The sequence below is a fragment of the Cibotium barometz genome, chromosome 31, assembly GCF_041138505.1.
Source record: "Cibotium barometz isolate CiBa-2024 chromosome 31, ASM4113850v1, whole genome shotgun sequence".
NCBI classification, from domain to species: Eukaryota; Viridiplantae; Streptophyta; class Polypodiopsida; order Cyatheales; family Cibotiaceae; genus Cibotium; species Cibotium barometz.
The window spans coordinates 31,513,101-31,531,326 of NC_141076.1; the positions used below are offsets into that span (position 1 = coordinate 31,513,101).

The 18,226-nt window shown below is 40.6% G+C and overlaps 1 protein-coding gene across 1 annotated transcript; it reads right to left on the minus strand.

Annotated features, from left to right (window-relative positions):
• Positions 1–8,030: 8,030 nt before the first annotated feature.
• On the minus strand, positions 8,031–9,772 carry LOC147620739 (UDP-glycosyltransferase 85A1-like). The gene is made up of 2 exons (XM_086825346.1): positions 9,265–9,772; positions 8,031–9,142 (listed from the first exon to the last, which is right to left on the minus strand). Exons 1-2 carry the CDS (start codon positions 9,770–9,772, stop codon positions 8,247–8,249), a joined length of 1,404 nt encoding a protein of 467 aa, XP_086681472.1. The 3' UTR covers positions 8,031–8,246.
• Between the last annotated feature and the right edge of the window lie 8,454 nt (positions 9,773–18,226).

Genomic DNA, 18,226 nt, shown 5'->3' on the forward strand with positions numbered 1-18,226 from the left:
GTGATGCCCATGGAATACCTAATTCCTAGCTTGAGAGTTGCAGTGCAAGAGCGCCTTACCAAAACAAAGACCTAGCGAAGATACTAGTAGCTGACCTGTAGCAATTAGAGGAAGCCCGCTTTGCAAGCAATGGACGGAATGAGAGTGGAAAAATTATGCCACAAGCGATGGTTTGACCCTAACCTTAAAACAAGGATCTTCAAGAAGGAGACCTTACCTTGTTGTTTAGCATGTGTAACACCAACCTTGCCTTGTTGTTTAGCATGTGTAACACCAAACAAAAATTGAAATAACAAGGCATGGGACCCTACAAGGTCGTGGAGATCACTCCACAAGGTGCCGTTTGAATTGCCACCCTGGAGGGGGTAGTGATGGACGGATATATCAACGGTAGTAAATTGAAACGATTCTATGGTCCACTCATGCTACCGGCCTTATCGAAAATTCATAGTTATCAAGAAAAGAAGAAAGAGGAAAAACTTCTTAAACAAAAAGCTCAAGAGGAGGCTAAACAAAGAATGGCCAAAAAACAATGTTCCAAACATATGACCAATTACAAAGGAACCATAGAGTACAATGACGTAACCGAAGAGCCTATTATTGACCATACATGATTAATGGTTGAGCTATAGGTTTCAAACACTTCGTTCATCATCCTCGATGCTCTAATCGATCCAAGAGCAAGCAACATCTTCATATCACAAGAGGTTTGGGAAAGCTTCCCCCGGGTAAACCTCACCCTCACCTCAACTCCAATACGTTCCGTTAATGGCAATATAATTGAAACCCTTGGTTTGATTGTTTAACCCGTTTGAGTTAACAAGCATGTGCTTACTTGTAAATTTTATGTTATGCCCGCAGGTACTAGAAGAAAACATCGTACTTGGTCGAACTTGGTGTTACCAAGTCAACTGCCAAGTGGATTGGCGAGCCCAAATGGCTACCCTCACCAACAATGGAGGACGTCAGTGATTGCATTATAGAAAGATAACACTCCATCACCCGCAAAAAATCACTGATACCAACATAGCAAGACAACAACCCTTGCTATACCGCCGACTAATACGGTGTCAACACTTGAAAGGTTTGGGTCCAAAGGAGCCTACTAAACAGTCAAGGTTATTATTAAGGCAATGATAAGGTGTGGCTACCATGTGGACTTTGTCATCCAAGCCAGCTTCGCAGTCGCACCAAGAAGCCTAAGTTGCAACAAAGGAGAACCCCTCCAAGGCCATAGAAAGCAAGGATGTTGTGGGTGTCCAAGGACCTTCTTAAAGCCCAAGGATACTATCAAGGCAATACTTCTATATGGGTACCCATAGTTAACAATGTTTCAAGACACTTCCCCCCAAAACCATCTAAACTTCTTCCTCAACAATCTGAGTTCCAGAAGAGGGTATGGTGGGCGAAGATGATACAACAAAAGGACGGGATGATGGCAGATACACAAGAACCTATCCTAAATACAAGGATAGAACCACAAGGACATGTTGTTTCTACAAATACGACCAATGCCAAAACTTCAAAGGTAGTTACACAAGAACCTACCTTTGAGGTTGCATCTTGCCAACTGAAAGAAAACCCCATTAAGCGCATGATACACCAACACAAGGGCCTCCAACTCAATAAACCAGACCATATAGTAGTACGGCAAATACACAAGAACCTATCCTAAATACAAGGATAGTACCACAAGAACCTGCCACACAAGGAGAAAGATCGGCTCGCAAGGATGCACCATCCCACATAGAACATACTTAGGTGAAAGGGAAACTGGTCATGGACTTTGATGACAACTTCTTCCCACCAACAACTCAAGGTTGAGTAAAGCATCAAGTCAAGGACACCTTTCAGAGGTACTCTTCATGGCTATCTTCAAGGGATAATTCAATTGTTTGAGTCATGTTTGAGGTACATTTCGGTCTTAGATAGGTCATGAGTTATCTTAGGGTAGGCATTACAAGAAGAGTTTGCCATTTCTAGGGTCCCATAGGTCACTTAACCATAGCACCCTATGGCAGCACCCACGTGAAATCAAGTCGTAAATCTCTCACCTAAGTGTCAGTCATGTTGTTATGGCCTGTTTTCATTATGACAGTGAGGTTTGAGGTCAAAAGTTATACATTTCAATCACTTCATAAGCCGAGTCATAGAGTTTGCTACTAAAATTGTAAAGCGGCAACCAACCCAAAAAGTGTCTTATGTGCATCAATTGGAGTCATCCAAGGGTTTGAGCACACCTTTGTGAACCTAAGCACAACACTAGGGTCCACTCAACCTCATAACAATAAAAATTGAAACACTGTTGCCATAGGGGCTATAGCATTAGTCATACTAGAAGACACTTGCTAGCTCCAAATACCACCAGAACTTCAAAGTAGTCTGTTTCTATTCCACAGAGGATGTACACCAAATCTTAGTCACATTCAGCATTAGTAAGGCACTCAACTAAAGCAACAGGCACAGCTACCATCCACTTTCACTCTCTAACCCCCAGGTCAACTAAATATGCTACTGGAAGCATCTATGTGAAGTCAAAGTAGTGTTACAGGGCCAAACACACCAACACGTTGCTTTAGCTAAAGCAGTCCTGCCAGTAGAAAACAAGTATAGGGGTATCAATTGCAGTGCATCCAGGGCCTGCATCCAGGGCCTATGCCTTCTGTACATGACATCAATAAGACATCCACATCATCACTTGTGCACAATTTCAGATCCAGGGGCCCAAATTGAACATTGCGCTGCTGGGGCACTGCTTTAGACCTAAAGTTACACCCTGTCTGGTAAGGCCACTCCAGATGTCAGTTCTCATGCAACTAAGGGTCCTCCAACATGAATTATCATCAAGAAAAGGGACCAAGTGATGGGGTTCAACAAAAGCACCTCCCGGGTGCTCCATCCACACACCATACTGGTGTAGCTGCTAAGGCAGCCCCCTTACACAAAGAAGTGGTTGTAATCCGGAGAAGGAAACCCACCAAAAGCTCCATCATCTCTAAAAAACTCACAAAAACAACCTTAGCAATTGGGTCAAACATACAAGATTAAGGCAGCATGGTGCTATACCATAAAGAGATGTGTTGCTATAATAGCAAAGCAGCGTGGTGCTATAGCTACAATACCCCTATAAAGAACCCCAACACCAGGATGCTTCTATCATAGTTTTAACAAAACCCTATCAAAATTCCCCCTTTCATCCCAAATTAGTTTTATTGCTCCCTAAACACTGCCAAACCCTCACTTTTCAGCTGGAAATGTCAGAGGGAAGTTTGGCCTCGCGACACTTCAACATAAACTCCCCTTCTATATTGACATGAAGATGGTCGTGCAATTCATTCACAACTACAACAACCTCACTAATTAGACTCACATTGAAGGGCCAGAGGGGCAAGTGAAGGAGTTCACAGTGGAGATCGACGCGGTTCAAAATGCCTACAATTTTGATGTAGTTCCTAAGACATTCTGTCATCTCATGAACCTTGATAAAGCATTTGATGGAATGGTAAGGTATGATAGGAAGAAGCACCATGGGGGCATGCCCTTTAATGACATTAATGACATTCATACGTTAGTTAAACCTACCCGAGTTCTGAGGCTCCTTACAAGGATCAAGCCGGCCAATCATCATAACATCTTAGCCCCTAGCTTCCTCGCAAGGTTGTGCCAACCATGGCAATATGTCACCAATTGGGTCGATTACTTTTGTCAAGAGCTTAGGACAGGATTCACTATGCACCAAGACAAAATGATAAACCCAATGATCTTCATGTCATTGATCTATCATACTAGGGAGCTTGGCAGCTAGAACGCACCAATTTTGGATATGCTAACAAGTCAAGGCGCGTGATTGAAGAGGATGTCCTAGACAAGAGGCCCAAAACAGAGATGATGCAAACTAGAAGTAGAGCCAAGGGGTCAAAAGAGCTAAGGGAGTCAAGTAAAGAGGCAAAACTAAAAGCAAAGAAGGCATACGAAGCTCAACGACAATGGGTATAAAAATTTCCGCTAAAAGAAGATCAAAAAAGAAGGAAAAAGCACGGAAGGCACAACAAGAAGCAAAAGCTAAGAAATCACAACAAGAAGAAGAAGAACGAAAAAGGCAAGAGGACTTGAAGGCACAAGACATTGATAATATCGATGATACACAAGATATGTCTAGCCCAAATAAGCCGTTTGTAAGTAAGGAAGCATTGGTTGGAGCCATGCTCACCACCATAAAGGGGAAGAGTAAAGGGCACCAAGACACCGGCAACCTACAACATCCCTTTGAATCTCTGGAGGCAGTAGCACCCTACTCTAGCGAGAATTACTCCTCCCACAAGTCATGTAAGGAGTATAAGATGCATGAGGGTGACAAAGTTGAGCAGAAAGAGTATGACTTCATGATAGCCTTAGTCAACCTGCACAAGCTTGCCTTGGAAATTTACAATAGAAAGGAGGAAGAGCAGGTTAACACAAAGGAACAAGTACTCATTTTGTACAATCAACGAGAATAGGTCAAACAGGAGTTATAGCAAGTTCATGAGGCCAAAGAGACATTAGAAGCGAAAGTTCATAGGTTATAGGAATCGAAATGACAACTTCAAGAGAAGCTGCAACAACTTGAAGAGACAATCCAAACTCAATCACAACAAATTGAAGAGAAAAGACAAGGACTTGTAAGAAGTTAAAGCTAAAGTGGAGCAAGAATTGAGGGAACACTAAGAAGTGGAGGAAGCACTTCGAAAAGTTCACTCATGCAGCGGAGCAACATACGAAGGACCTGCATGTATTCACCAAACAACTGCATGAACATATCAACAAGAAGGATCATGAACTCCTCCAGCTATGACAAGCACTAGAGGCTTGTCATAGAGGCCGCAAGGACGGCTCCCACCTTATCCCCAGAAGTGGATACATTGTATGAATTGGAACATGAGCGGTTGTTGGTCCCAATGACTAACTTGGAAACCCTTGCTCTTCACCCACGTATTGTAGATCAAACACTACATTATCACTTCACCTCTATCACCGCATCCTCTATTCAAAAAAAAACATTGATCTCACCACACCACTTCCTCCATAGCAGATCCTCACACTCTTACAGAAACACTCCTACTACACACATCCTATTTTTTGCCATGGCCTACTACAATGGGTCTTTTTCCTTAGAAGAATTAACCGACATCTATCACCTCCCCCTTCACCCAATTGTCCTCAATTTTCGATCATGGTGTCTTGTAATCCAAGAATCCTCCATTTCCCCCCCTAGCGACCCAACATTAGATCTAGCTAAACCAGAAGACTTACCTAACTACCCCCTTCCAATGACCGTTTTGGTAGAAAACCACATATGGTTCCAATATAGGGGGTGGCAAGAGGTGAATGGAACCTATCAATATATAAAAAACCGAGGCATTATTCAATACCCTCCCACTAGAATCCTACGTTTGTACAATCGTATCTTTGAAGCCGCTAATGGCTACGTGTACCACACAAGCCAACATTTACACAACTGAACATGTCACTTATCCAAAAACAATGACGGAGGAAAACGAAGAACTGGAAACCGCAATATTCCTTTCTTTTCTACCCATGATCCCCCTGAGCCTAGTCCAAAAACCCTTTGTAGGCCCGATGTCCATACCTATCCTTCACTTCCCTCATCTACACCACCACCCCCACCACCTTCTAGCACCGAACCCACAAGCCAACAACCGCTCAATCAAACGATGTACCACTCGGGGGAGACCTCCTCATACCCATCCTTGAGCTCACATAGTAGCAGCTTCTAGACACGGCTCAATCACAACTTAGTCGAGTTCTTTCCTGCAGTAGCGGAGAATGACATTGATATTAGCAATCCACATTTCTCCTCTACAACGTTCTGCCAGGTTTAATTCTCCTATTAGGACATCCAGGATATTTCAAATTTGAACAGATGGACTGAAAGATTAAGAAGCTCGGGTATACAAATGGTGGATCTTATGGTGAAGGTAAAATACATATGGGAGAGGAAGATGAATGAAAAGGGAGGAGGAGAGAGGTGAAAAGGGGGAATGGCCAACAAATCTCATATTTTAAATAACCTTGACCTCTTGTGCTAAAGGAAACATTAAATACTAAATGAACCTTGAGTATAATTACGGTAGTCTAAACCACTTTTCCTAGGGTCAACTTGACCCAAACCAATATGGCCTTTCTTGCTTTTAATGAAGGTAAGAGTAGTTGAGATACCATATAAATGCTTAAAAACAATTAACTCTTAGCATGGCATTATTCCCTAACCACTCTCTTAAGTGGCTCAGCTTGATCCCAATTGCTTTTAATGTGGTTGAGATACGACATAAATGCTTAAAAACGATTACCTCTTAATGCAAAATAACTTTCTAACCACATTCTTAAGTAGGTAAGCTTGACCAATTACTCAAGTTTTGAGGGCATCGGTCCTAATTAACACAAGGCGACACAACGTCCTCGTTTAAGACAACATGTAAAGTAGCTTAAATAATAGATATCCAATAGTTGGTAAAAGAAGAAGAATGGAGGAGTAAATTGGGAGGAGAGGAGAAATAAAAAAAGCAAGTGAAGGGTGATACGTAAGATGAATGAAAGGGAGAGTAGAGGAGAGAGGTAGAAGGACTAATAAATCTTGGGACCTCTAAATTGAGCACATTTAAATAGCCTCTCATGCTTTTAATGAAGTGCATGTGCTATACATTTAACAAGAGGCGCATCAGCCATGGTAGCATTGCCCACGTCAATTTTGCTTTTCTTGGATGTCGAATGAAAGTTTATGCCAAAAAGGGAGATCAAGTCAAGAATAAAGGATCCAAATCAAACAAAAACCAATTCCAGAAAAAAAAAGAAAAAAAGAAAAATCCAAGTGAATTTCTATAAGATGATGATGATGTCATAATTTGAAGTTTCAACTTCAGAACAAATGCTGACACTTGGGTTAAATAAGCCCTCTAGGAGATAGGCAATGCTAATAAAGGTAACATTAACACTAAATACACAGGAAATAAACCTTATGTATGATCACTTAGTCTAAGCCACTTTTAATAGGGTCAGCTTGACCCACTCATGAAAAGGGCTATCGGCCCTGATTAGCCAAAAATTAGTGCAGCCCTAATGACATGGTGGGAAATGGATTCTAGTGGGAAAAGTTCATTTTTCATGTTGATGTTTGGTAAAAATATGGACTTCATGTCATTTTCAACCCTCAAATGCTTCACAAAATTCCTTTTTCCCACAAAACCCTGTGAAAAGATGGGGGACCACATGCCACCTTGGCATCAAATTTCCCATTTTTCCTAAAATGAATGTCATAAGGCCTTGACTAGATGAACAAGGTGGTTAAACCACTATGGCCCTATTTTAACAAGCTCATATAAATATTACAATAAAAATTTCCAATAACTTGTAACATGGAAAGGAAAGGTGTAAACTCAAAGGAAAGGAATGCATAAAAAAGTAAGTGAAGGTGAATAAATGTGGGGAAAGGTAGATGAGTGAAAAGAGAGGAGAGGGGAGAGGTGAAAGAGGGGATGGACCATTAAATATGAGTGGGGACATGAGTGGAGACCCTCATTTAAATAATCTCTCTCATACAACTAAAAGATAAAATAAATTAACTACCCCCAAAAACTTCATCCTAAGCTGCCACCAACCTAAATTTAAACTAACAATAACCAACATTAAGAAAGTCAGCATGACTTTTTAAACTAGTTTTCTAACATCGGCCCTTCAGTAGCAACAAGGTGGCACAACCACTAATTCCCTGTTTTAGAAAAGAGTAATGTGATAGATATTATGTGTAAAGGAGAAAGAGGATTGGTGTAAATTGAAAGATGAGGGAGAGGGAGAACTAGGCTAAGCTGAATACATATAGAGAAAGGAAGATCGGTGAAAAAAGAGGAGAGAGGTAGAAGAGCATAAACGTAAGGTGAGACATGAGGGGAGACCTTTGTCATAGCTTTTAATAACATCACATGCTTTTAATAAAAGTAGATGTCATACTTTCAATAAAAGCCCACCCAAACCTTAAACTTCTCATTAACATCATAAACACCACACTAATCAAGTCAAATTTGACCCACAACACTAGAATCAAACCCATCTGCCCTGGCCTGATTAGCAAAATTTTCAGCACCTTTCCATAGTCTCCCTAACTGGAACAAAAATGACACCCCCTCTCCATAGACCCTTAGAGGGCCAAAAAGTGTTTTCGGTGAGCAATGCTGTCTTAGCATGGATGTGTTCTGTTAAGGACATGTTTTGATTGCTTCTAAAAGGGTGGCCATGTTTCTTTGTGAGCTTCCCCCATGAGAGACAGCCCTTTTGATGGACTCGTGTAGTTCCATAGTTTTCTTCTTGGCCGCTTTCCCTTCTTCTCCTTGCATCAAGGCCCTCACTGCCTTCTGTATTGCCACTGGATCTCCATATTCTCCTTCTGCATGGGCTTCAATGCTGAGGCACACGTTGAAGTTGTCGGCGGTGACCATTCTGTGATTGATGAACTGATCTGCCATCTTTGGCCACCCGATCATGGGCACTCCCGTCCACATGGCCTCCATGATCGAGCTCCAACCGCAGTGGCTCAAGAAACCTCCCACCGATGGATGCTGCAACACCGACAGCTGAGGAACCCAACTCGCAAAGTAGCTCCGCCCCTTCACTCGATCCAGAAAACCCTCTGGCAACGCGTCGGTGCTGTTGTTGCTTCCTTTCAGTAGATCCGATCGAAGGATCCACATGAACGGTTGCTCGCTCGCCTCCAGACCCTCTGCCAGAGCTGTGATTTCCTCCGCTGTCCAGAACCAGTTGCTTCCAAACGCCACATATAAGACGGAAGAAGCCTTCTGGGTATCAAGCCATTGCAAACACTTGTCGTCCTCTACGTGGAAACTGTTACGAAGGCCTGGTGTTTGAAGCAACGGACCAACCGGGTACACTGGAACTCCTTCTTCGCGGAGAGCGTCCACTGCACTGCTTTCGAGCTCGTAGGTAGTGTTTAACAGCAACATTTTCGCTTCCCTTCCTCGCTGGAATATCTGACCAATGAATTGGAAATGAGGGTCCGCTGCTCCTGTGGGAAATACATCCGAGACATGCATCGAAGGAACTCCAGGTACATGAGTGAGCATCGCGCTCTCGTCATCTGCACATATAATTAAGCCCCGACAGCGTTAAGCGAGGGAGAGGACTAACTAGAAATCCTATCCTTGCCTTCATCATATAATTAACAGCTTCTAGCTAAGAGGAATTGACAGGAATCCTAACTTCCGTTCAGTCGCTCGGAAATGAGAAGAGGAATCCGCCGACACAACCAGTAAGCAGTTGCGTTCACAGGGGTGAACTCCAGTCGAGGGATCCCAAACCGATCAGCCACATCTTGCGCCGAAAGGAAATGATTATCACAGACAATGCACGTCACAGGAGGCAGCTGCCCCTGCGCACTGATCTTGGCAATGAGCTCTTCAAAACCTTTTCTCATTTCTCGCACAGCGACGAGAGTTTCGGAGGGGGAGAGGATGATATCATGGGAGCCATCAGCAGGGAAGCCATCAGAGATGATTTCGGTGCGGATGGCATGGTGGTTTTGAGAAGGTGGGAAGCTCTGAGGCTTGTTGTTACGAGTCATGTAGAAGTGGGCACGGGCAGAGTAGACAATGGAGACGAGGAGGTGGGGGTCGAGGGAGGTAAGGTTACGAGCAATTTGGGTGAGGGGGTTGAGGTGGCCTTGAGCTAGCCATGGTAGGAAGAGAGCATGAGCTTGGGGCGTAGCCATGCTCATTGATTCCTTGGTAAGACACAAGTTGTTGTTTGCAAGCTTGACCTCTCTTGCTTCTCTATTTATTGGCACTTGCCTCTTTACTTCCTTCATATTGCTTCTAACTTCAAGGCTCATTCTCGTGACTACATCATCACCACCCCACGCCTCTTATTTTTACATGTACGAGCCCATCATGAGCTCATTCTCGTGACTACATCATCACCACCCCACGCCTCTTATTTTAACATGTACGAGCCCATCATGAGTAACAAGTGTCAAATAAGAAAGGTTGAAACAAATAAAGCTAAAGAGCTAGAGGGGTGCATGGGACTCATGAGTGCTTAGATTCCTTGAGTCCACGTAGTAAGCTTGCTGGGATTGAACATCATCAATTGTAAGTGAGCTAGAGGGGTGGATGGGACTCGGATGTACTTGGGTTCCTTTTGCCAATGTAATAAGCTTGTTTTGGGAGTTCAATGTCATCAGAATTATATGTGAATGTGATGGATAGAAAGTTATGGCTATGGATCCTCACACATACACAACAATAGGTGGATGAATAGAAAAGTAATATGTATTGCTCGGATTGAAAGTCGTCCATTCTTAGTGAGCTAGAGGGGTGGGTGGGACCCGAAAGTACTTGGGTTCTTTTTGCCCACGTAGTAAGCTTGTTGGGAGTTCAATGTCGTGAGAGTTATAAGTGAATGTGATGGATAGAAAGTTATGGCTATGCATCTCACACGTACACAATAATAGGTGGATGAATAGAAAAGCAGGTAGATGGGGACCCTAGTGTTTTAAAAAGTGCCCCCTTTAAATGCATGCATTCTCCATGGTAATGAAATACCCTATTTCTAGTCCCCTCATGCCCGTACTCCCCCTAGAATGAATGCATTCCGATCAAAACCCACCTTTAACCTCAATTGCACTAGTACTTCAAAAAAGTGAAAAATACTCTTATAACTATGAATATGTGTGCATGGTATTCCCTCATTAGGACATCTTCTCACGCACCAATATTCAAAATCTTTTGTGCTACTAGTTTACTAGTCTCTCGTTTGGTCCTAGGCATAGTGGTGAATGCCTTGAACCTCATGCAAACTATTTTTAACACTACCTCCTTGGAGGGAGTGCCATAGTGAATCTCCATGTGTGAATTTCCATGTGTATTTTTTTAAAAAAAATTAAATAGTTTGTGCATTTAACCTACAAAAAGGAGGATACGAGTTTCCCTTACTTGAGTTTCCCTATATACACAAGAAGTTTTCAACACATTCCCACGTTAACATGGCATTATGAGCTTCTGACACCTAGATAGGTGCGCGGTGCCTCGGGTGGAGAAGTGCATGATGTGGAAGCCTTGGAGGGAGGGGAAAGGGGCAAGGAAATGTCACACAGGCATCTTGTGATAGCAAATGCCACCATAATTTTAGTTTGTAGGAAGATTAGGAGGGTTTTAAAATCTTTCTTTCTTCTAGTGATGGAGTACTAAGGCCTTATCACATGGTGGTAGTTTTGTGGGAAAATGGAAAGCTTAATGCAAAGGTGCAAGATGGCATGTGGTACCCTACCTCTTTTTCACATTCTTTCCCCACAAACATTTAGTGGGAAAATTTTAGAATTTATGAATCATTTGAGGGTTGAAAGTGACATGAAACCCACACAAACATTATGATATCTAACGTGGGAAATTAGTTTTTCCTAAAAAAAGCCTTTTTTGCACCATGTCCTTAGGGATTTTGAAAGCAAGGAAAATGTTTTAGAATTTTTAGAATATGCCATTACATTTCTTGCATTTAGAGTTTTTAGAATTTATGCCCTTACATTTCATGCAATGTGGGGAAATTTGACATGTCTTTTGATGAAGAGATCTCAAATTGGGTGAGTGTAATAATTTTGGGTTCAAAATCCCATATAGAATTAGCCAAGGTTCATAAGAATCTTGTAAAATAGCCAATTAGTGATTATTCTCCCCCAGTTTCTCCTTGCTCATTACATAGGTCGAATTGAAATTTATATGAAACCTAAGATATTTTCAATAAATATCTTGTTGTTTTAGAAGATACCCATGTACCTTAATCTTTAGTACCATGAATTGAGATTCAAATACAAAAAGGTAATCATTTTGTTGTATGTCATCTAATTTTAAAAGTTCTCCCATATGGCGTGCCTTGCAATTTAATTTATGCGTGTTCCATGGAATTTGCATCGCCACAAATGTTCACAATGTAGATCCCGTACCATCATAAGAAGACTCACACCAAACACCAGAGTTACTAAAATGCAAGAAAACTAGTTCCGGTAATTAAAAGCAAACCTCTTAAACATACTAAGATTTTTAACAAGTAACCATTTTCCAAAGCTATTAGCCTTATTACAAAAAACTGTTATGCTAGGCTCTTGATTGGTTTTAGATTAGGACATAATCATTGATCTTTACTCATTTCAAAGTCGCTCCAAAATCATACCCTAAATTATAATCTCTTTCAAAACGAACCTTGAACCCAAATGTAAAGCTAGGTCAAAATGACCTTGAGTGTAGCCATCTTTTGGTGACATGTTGTGAATATGTTTGGTATGAGTAACTTGGAGGGAACATAAATCACACATTATTTATAAAAATATAGTAAACTTGCTTTTTAAACCAACTTACACCAAATCTTAGTCTAGGACCAAACAACACATAATTGCCTCCTTGAATCTAATCTAGTGAGGAAAGAGTGCTAGACTATATTTTACATAGGACTTATTGAAATCATTAAAAGTTTCCTCTACACACATGCAAGTAAGTACTCGTTGGAAAGCCCCTCGTATATGCTCGCAAACCCTAGGGTAGAATTATTATAGATCATCTAATTTTCTTGGAAATGTGTGCAAAAGTGCAACATAGCACTCCAACTATAGGACTATATCTTTTTCTACACTACTATATATGGGCCCTTTTCTATTGTAGATATCACGATAGTAACATTGAACCAGATTTTTGACTAACTCCCGAGACAATGGTATAGTCATCGAAGTAGGTGATGGTATTGAATAGTCAATATACTCGATGATATATCCTAAGGTCACCTAGTGAGTTTATCGCGCCGCCTATACGGCCTGTATATGGTGCTACCAAAACCTTGATTGATTTGGTCAAAACAACAATATATGCCACAGTTAGCCGTACGGTTATGCCATTAAGCACCCATAGCATATACCAACTCTATCTAGGATATTTACCATCGAGTATAATGACTCTGTGTAGGATAATTTTTTGGGGGGCAAAGTGGGATTACAACACCATTCTACCCATTTTAAAAATAATAAGTAGACATTCTATGATCCAATTCAATCCAATTACATGAAAGAATGTTGATTTTAAAAACGCCTCAAATGAAGATGAAAGAGACAAAATAGATGCCTTATTATAATAGAGCTACAATGTGCAACAAAAACGGCACTCAATAAGCCTATTAAAAAATACACCATGTCAAGTACGAGGCCCAAATGCAAAAGAGTATGTGGCCAACACGGCAAAAAATGTACATGGCCAACACGGCAAAAAATGTACATGGCCAACATGCCAAAAAAGAATACTCATAATATATCTACAATTGCTCTGACTCCGCCTTAGATGCATCCTCGTCCAAGCTAGGCCCACCCTTGGACCAATCGACCTCCACACCTTTGTGTTAAGTCCTCCTCGATAGTGACATTGGGGATCTGCCAAGGGCGCCGGTGGAGTGCTCTTCTCCACGCTACTTCCAAGTAGGAGCAAATCAAACAGTCATTCTGTGAGTGTCACTCTCGTAGTCCCTTGGCTTGTTGCAATCACAATTCCACAAGAGGTGAAGAAGAGGAAAAGAAGGGGAAATTGGGAAAGAGAGGAAGCGTATCGTGAGCACGATGAGAAGGGGAATCTTAGGCATAGCAATCGTGAAAGTCCAATAAGAAATGGAAACAAACAAGAATCGACACGACACAAGGGAGGAGGGAAGCTTGGAGCTCTATTCCTTCAACTTGGCACACAAGAAGTGAAGACCAAAGTCAGTGGTCTTAGCTTTTATACATGGCACCTTTTCAAGGGAGGGCTAAACCTAGCTCCTTTTTTACTCTCTATCTCTCCCTTTTCGCATTGCTGGTGGTGCAAAATGTGACCACTCTTGCTCTCTCTTCCCTCCTTTTCATTTAAGCTATATATTTACATGGCCAATTAGGAAAAAATCATTATACATATTGTACAAAAATGGCGGGGTCTCGATTGATCTGTCAATGACTTAACATGCCCCCCTTGTTGATGTTGATCCAGTCCTCTGGATCAATTGGACTGCAAAATGTTGGAGGACTGTGCCGTCTTGATGACTTTGTGTCGATCAAGAGACCTAAAGGAAATGCTACAAAAACTTTGTGTGAATTCTAAAAAAATGTATCATGCATGTCTTCAAAGTTGTGTATATGATGAGTATGAAAATTGCGCACCCTAAAGTACATGCGGATAAGTTGCTTCAGTGTCAACCCTTCATCAGGATCAAAAATAAGGTCATCGCAGGGGTAGATCTTCTCTTCGATGGTTGGTGTAATTGCTAATTTACTCATGTGGTCTTTTCCTTTTACATGTTAAAAGATTGTGTTTTATTGTTGATTTTTATTGCTTTACACTTTATCTTTTTATGACGACTTATTTCCTTTGCTTCTCGTCACATTGACCCACTTAACAAAGCACTTATTGAATAATGTTGAATAATGCCTTATTAGATATTAAACATTCACTTGCTACCCCAACTACTCTTACCTTCATTAGTTTACAAGAAGTTTCATGATGCTGACCACTACATTAAAAAACAAAGGGGACTTCTTTTCCATAAGGGAAAATCTTTTGATTGAAAGCAGGGCCGTAGTGGTTTTGCCACCTTGTTTAAACCTTGAAGATTAAAGGTAATATTAAGGTTTAGAGTAATATTAAGACCACATTGCTCTTTGTTAGTGCTTTCCAATAAAGGACGCAGTGGGAAAGGTGCCCTCCCCTTGGAAAGTGGAGGAAGTGGCATTAAATTTGGTTTATGGTCTCTTGAAATAGTCTTGAATTCCTTTTATTCTTTTATGGTCTTTACATATCCCAAATTGCTTTTATACTTTTATGTTCTTTTAGGGCAGACTTGTGCACCTTCTTAAATGTTGTTATGTTTCTTCATTGTGATTAGTTCCGTTTCTTGGAATTCTCCGTACTCAGTTTCTTCTTGGGGGATTATAGTTGCACTCTCAATTTCATTTCACAATTTATATCTTCAAGTGAATTGCTTCCTTTTTGTAGTGTAGCAAAGAATGTGTGTCTACAATCTACATTTCATTTAAATGTGATTGTCCACATTTTGCCATTTCAAATATGGTGCTACGTTTCCTTGCATAAGTTCATGCATTTCTATAATGGAAATCACATGGTAATTTCTATAATGGAAATCACATAATAATTCCATCTACCATTATTACATATGTATTAGCATACTGATGACAATTCGACTAAACTAGATTATTTTTAACATCTTCTTTTCTCGGTATCTAATTATGTATATATGGTGCTATAACTCTGACGAGATAAAGACGCAGGTATAGTCGACGATATATATGAGGGTATGCACAACGTTATATTCAACGATTATCTGTCACATGTAGCATCGGGTATTCCATATCACATACCATGAATGTAAGAAAAAGTATACCATCGTAGATACCATGGAATATACTGTCTATCCTCTATATATACCGTCTCTGTGTGGAATTTTTTTGGGGAAAAAAATAGGACTTTCTTGGACTCATTCTACCCTATTGATTATTAGTAATTTATACTTATAACATTCTTCAATTAGATGATTTTTTTACTTGGCCAACACAAGGTTATTTTTTTGAAGTGCTGAAATCACGTGCACACCATGTAGCATAAATTTGAACTGTTGGATCGTCAGCTAATAACAACTTTATTTGGTAAGCTAATAATATAAACACCTCAGTATTAAACAAGGTGGAGAATCTAAACATGCCTTGCCCTCATCCTTTTAATTTATGTGAATATGCATGTTATAGAGTGATCCATCCAATAAGCGTATGCACTTCCTAATGTTGTGCTTTGGATTGCTATAGTTTTCCATATGTGGTCTAAATAACTTCCATACAAACTCGTTGTTTCTTTGAATTGTAAGAGGTATTGAAAATTGCCCATAATTTCTTTGTGCTTATGATTGTTTTCTCTTGACATATCAATGTTGAAGCCCCCATGATGACAACTTCATTCTCGATATCGGGCACAGTTTGCAATATCACAACAACGGAAAGGCTCCCCAGACGCGCCTTGTAGATGCGTTTAACGACGGGCACATCTATAGATGTGACAGTGCAGTGTACATTATGGGCGTGTGTATAAGCGCGTCTATTCTCACGTAAATCCTATCAAATACACACGTACATAGATGCATACATACACGTATAAATACTATCAAATACCCACATACATAGACGCTTACATACACGCAAAACACAGAGTGATGTAAAAACAATAACTAATCCCAAAATAATAGCCTATATCAAACCTCAAATCATACACCAGCTTGCAGGTCAATAGAAGATGCTTTAGTTTTTGTAATGAACACATATACATAAATAAAATTATTGACGTGAGTACAAATTACGATATATAAAATGATTTTTTCAAACGGTAATGTTTTAGAATGATACAATGATGGACTAGGGTTTGATCTCATCTTCAATGAGATCAACTCTTGCCAAGCTATCTACTTCAATGTCCATATTACTAATGTGGAGATCTTCATAGACCCATTACTACTTGCACTACGTTGGTCATCATCTAAGTCATCATCACCAATGGCAAGCTCCTCCTCGTGGAGTAATGGTCTGAATATCTGTAGCTCCTATCTCATGATCATCCTCGTCTCTGGTATCACCCTCATCACCTCCATTACCATGAACATCCTCCATATGCTCCATATTAGTAAACGTACTATACATTGCTTTGGAACATGGCGTAATAGGAATGACGTACCACCATGTATTATTATCCACCATTGGTTGATAGACAACCTATTCAATCACAAATATGAACATGTTAATTTCTTTGCCTCGAAGTTATCATACATAAGAGAGCATTTTCATATATGTGTAGAGTACCTGTTCACATTGTTGGGGCAGTACTAGTGTGTCTTTCTTGGTTTGCCAAAACTTTGTGGAGTCAATAATCACAAAGCCACTTGCATGGCGTTTGATCGTTGCATCAGGGCCGCTTTCCACCATATCCTTAAATCACTTTACATCAAAAACATACATAAAGAAGCTACGAAAGTCAAGCTTTATTATATCTTGGATTATGCCACAATAATCATCCATGGCTCCATTCACTCCCTCAAACCTAGCAATGACGCTCCAATCTTGTCTGTTTCTCTTATCATCAATCCGTTGTGTCTGAAAATGCTTGCCCTCACACCATATAGCATTGAACATAATGCACTACAATAAGAAAAGATCATGTGAATACGTAGTCTATATCATTGAAAGCTTTAACTAGTGCTAAACATTAAATATACTTACCTTTTGAATGCATCCTCGAGCATACTCCCATTCTTCCAGTGTGATATGCATCCCCTCGTCTCTCTCTGCTCTCTCCATTTCCTCATATAGCCAATCGATAGGAATATTCTATGGAAGAGCTCTTAGATGCGGAGGGTATGGCACACGAGATCCATGTTGTGTGCGAAAGATGGACCTTTCTCTTTGTCTTCTTGCCTTGGCATCCTCATATCTTGTCACCCATGTTCTCATCACATCATTATTAAGCACACAACATAGATTAAGTTTATTAAGCGACTCACTGTCCATAACTTTGCTCCGTCCTTTCCCTTGAGGCACAATAGAGGTCATCCTTAGGTCTTCTTCATTTCTCCATAGTTGTGGAAGGGAGCTATCCACTTGGACAAGAAATTCAAAAATATAAAGTGACTCTTATACCAACCAACCCTCAGCCATGCTACCTTCCGGCTTGGCATTTTGCCTCACGAAGTCCTTCAAGGTTTTCATGAAGTACTCCAGGAAGAATAACCATCGTGCATGTACAGTGCCACATATAGCAATCTCATGCACCATGAGATGTAGTTGGCTTGTGAGAATAGAACGTGGAAAGGTCTCCTCCACCAAACAAACCACCTCTGCAGTCATAACTCGAGCATCCTTAAGAGTGGTTGGATCTATTTCCTTAGAGCTGACATACCTACATCAAAGGAAAAATAGCGGGGGGTTAATAATTAGATAACTCGCCTACAAATGAATTTGCTTAATTAAAAATTTGTATAGACTGTAGTACCTCATGCGCTCGCCAATCTTGTAAATAAAATCCTTCAACCCTTCGATGCACAATGAGAAATGCTAGTGGGCAATATGAACTGATATATGGTAGCCGTGATGATGGATTAGTTGTCTTTATGA

What these genes read in the sequence shown, in the direction of transcription:
- LOC147620739 (XM_086825346.1), bottom strand. Translation starts at nt 9,772, where the DNA reads ATGGCTACGCCCCAAGCTCATGCTCTCTTCCTACCATGGCTAGCTCAA. An exon ending in TTCCGAGCGACTGAACGGAA is followed by an intron (nt 9,143 to 9,264) that starts GTTAGGATTCCT and finishes TTATATGTGCAG; the next exon opens with ATGACGAGAGCGCGATGCTC.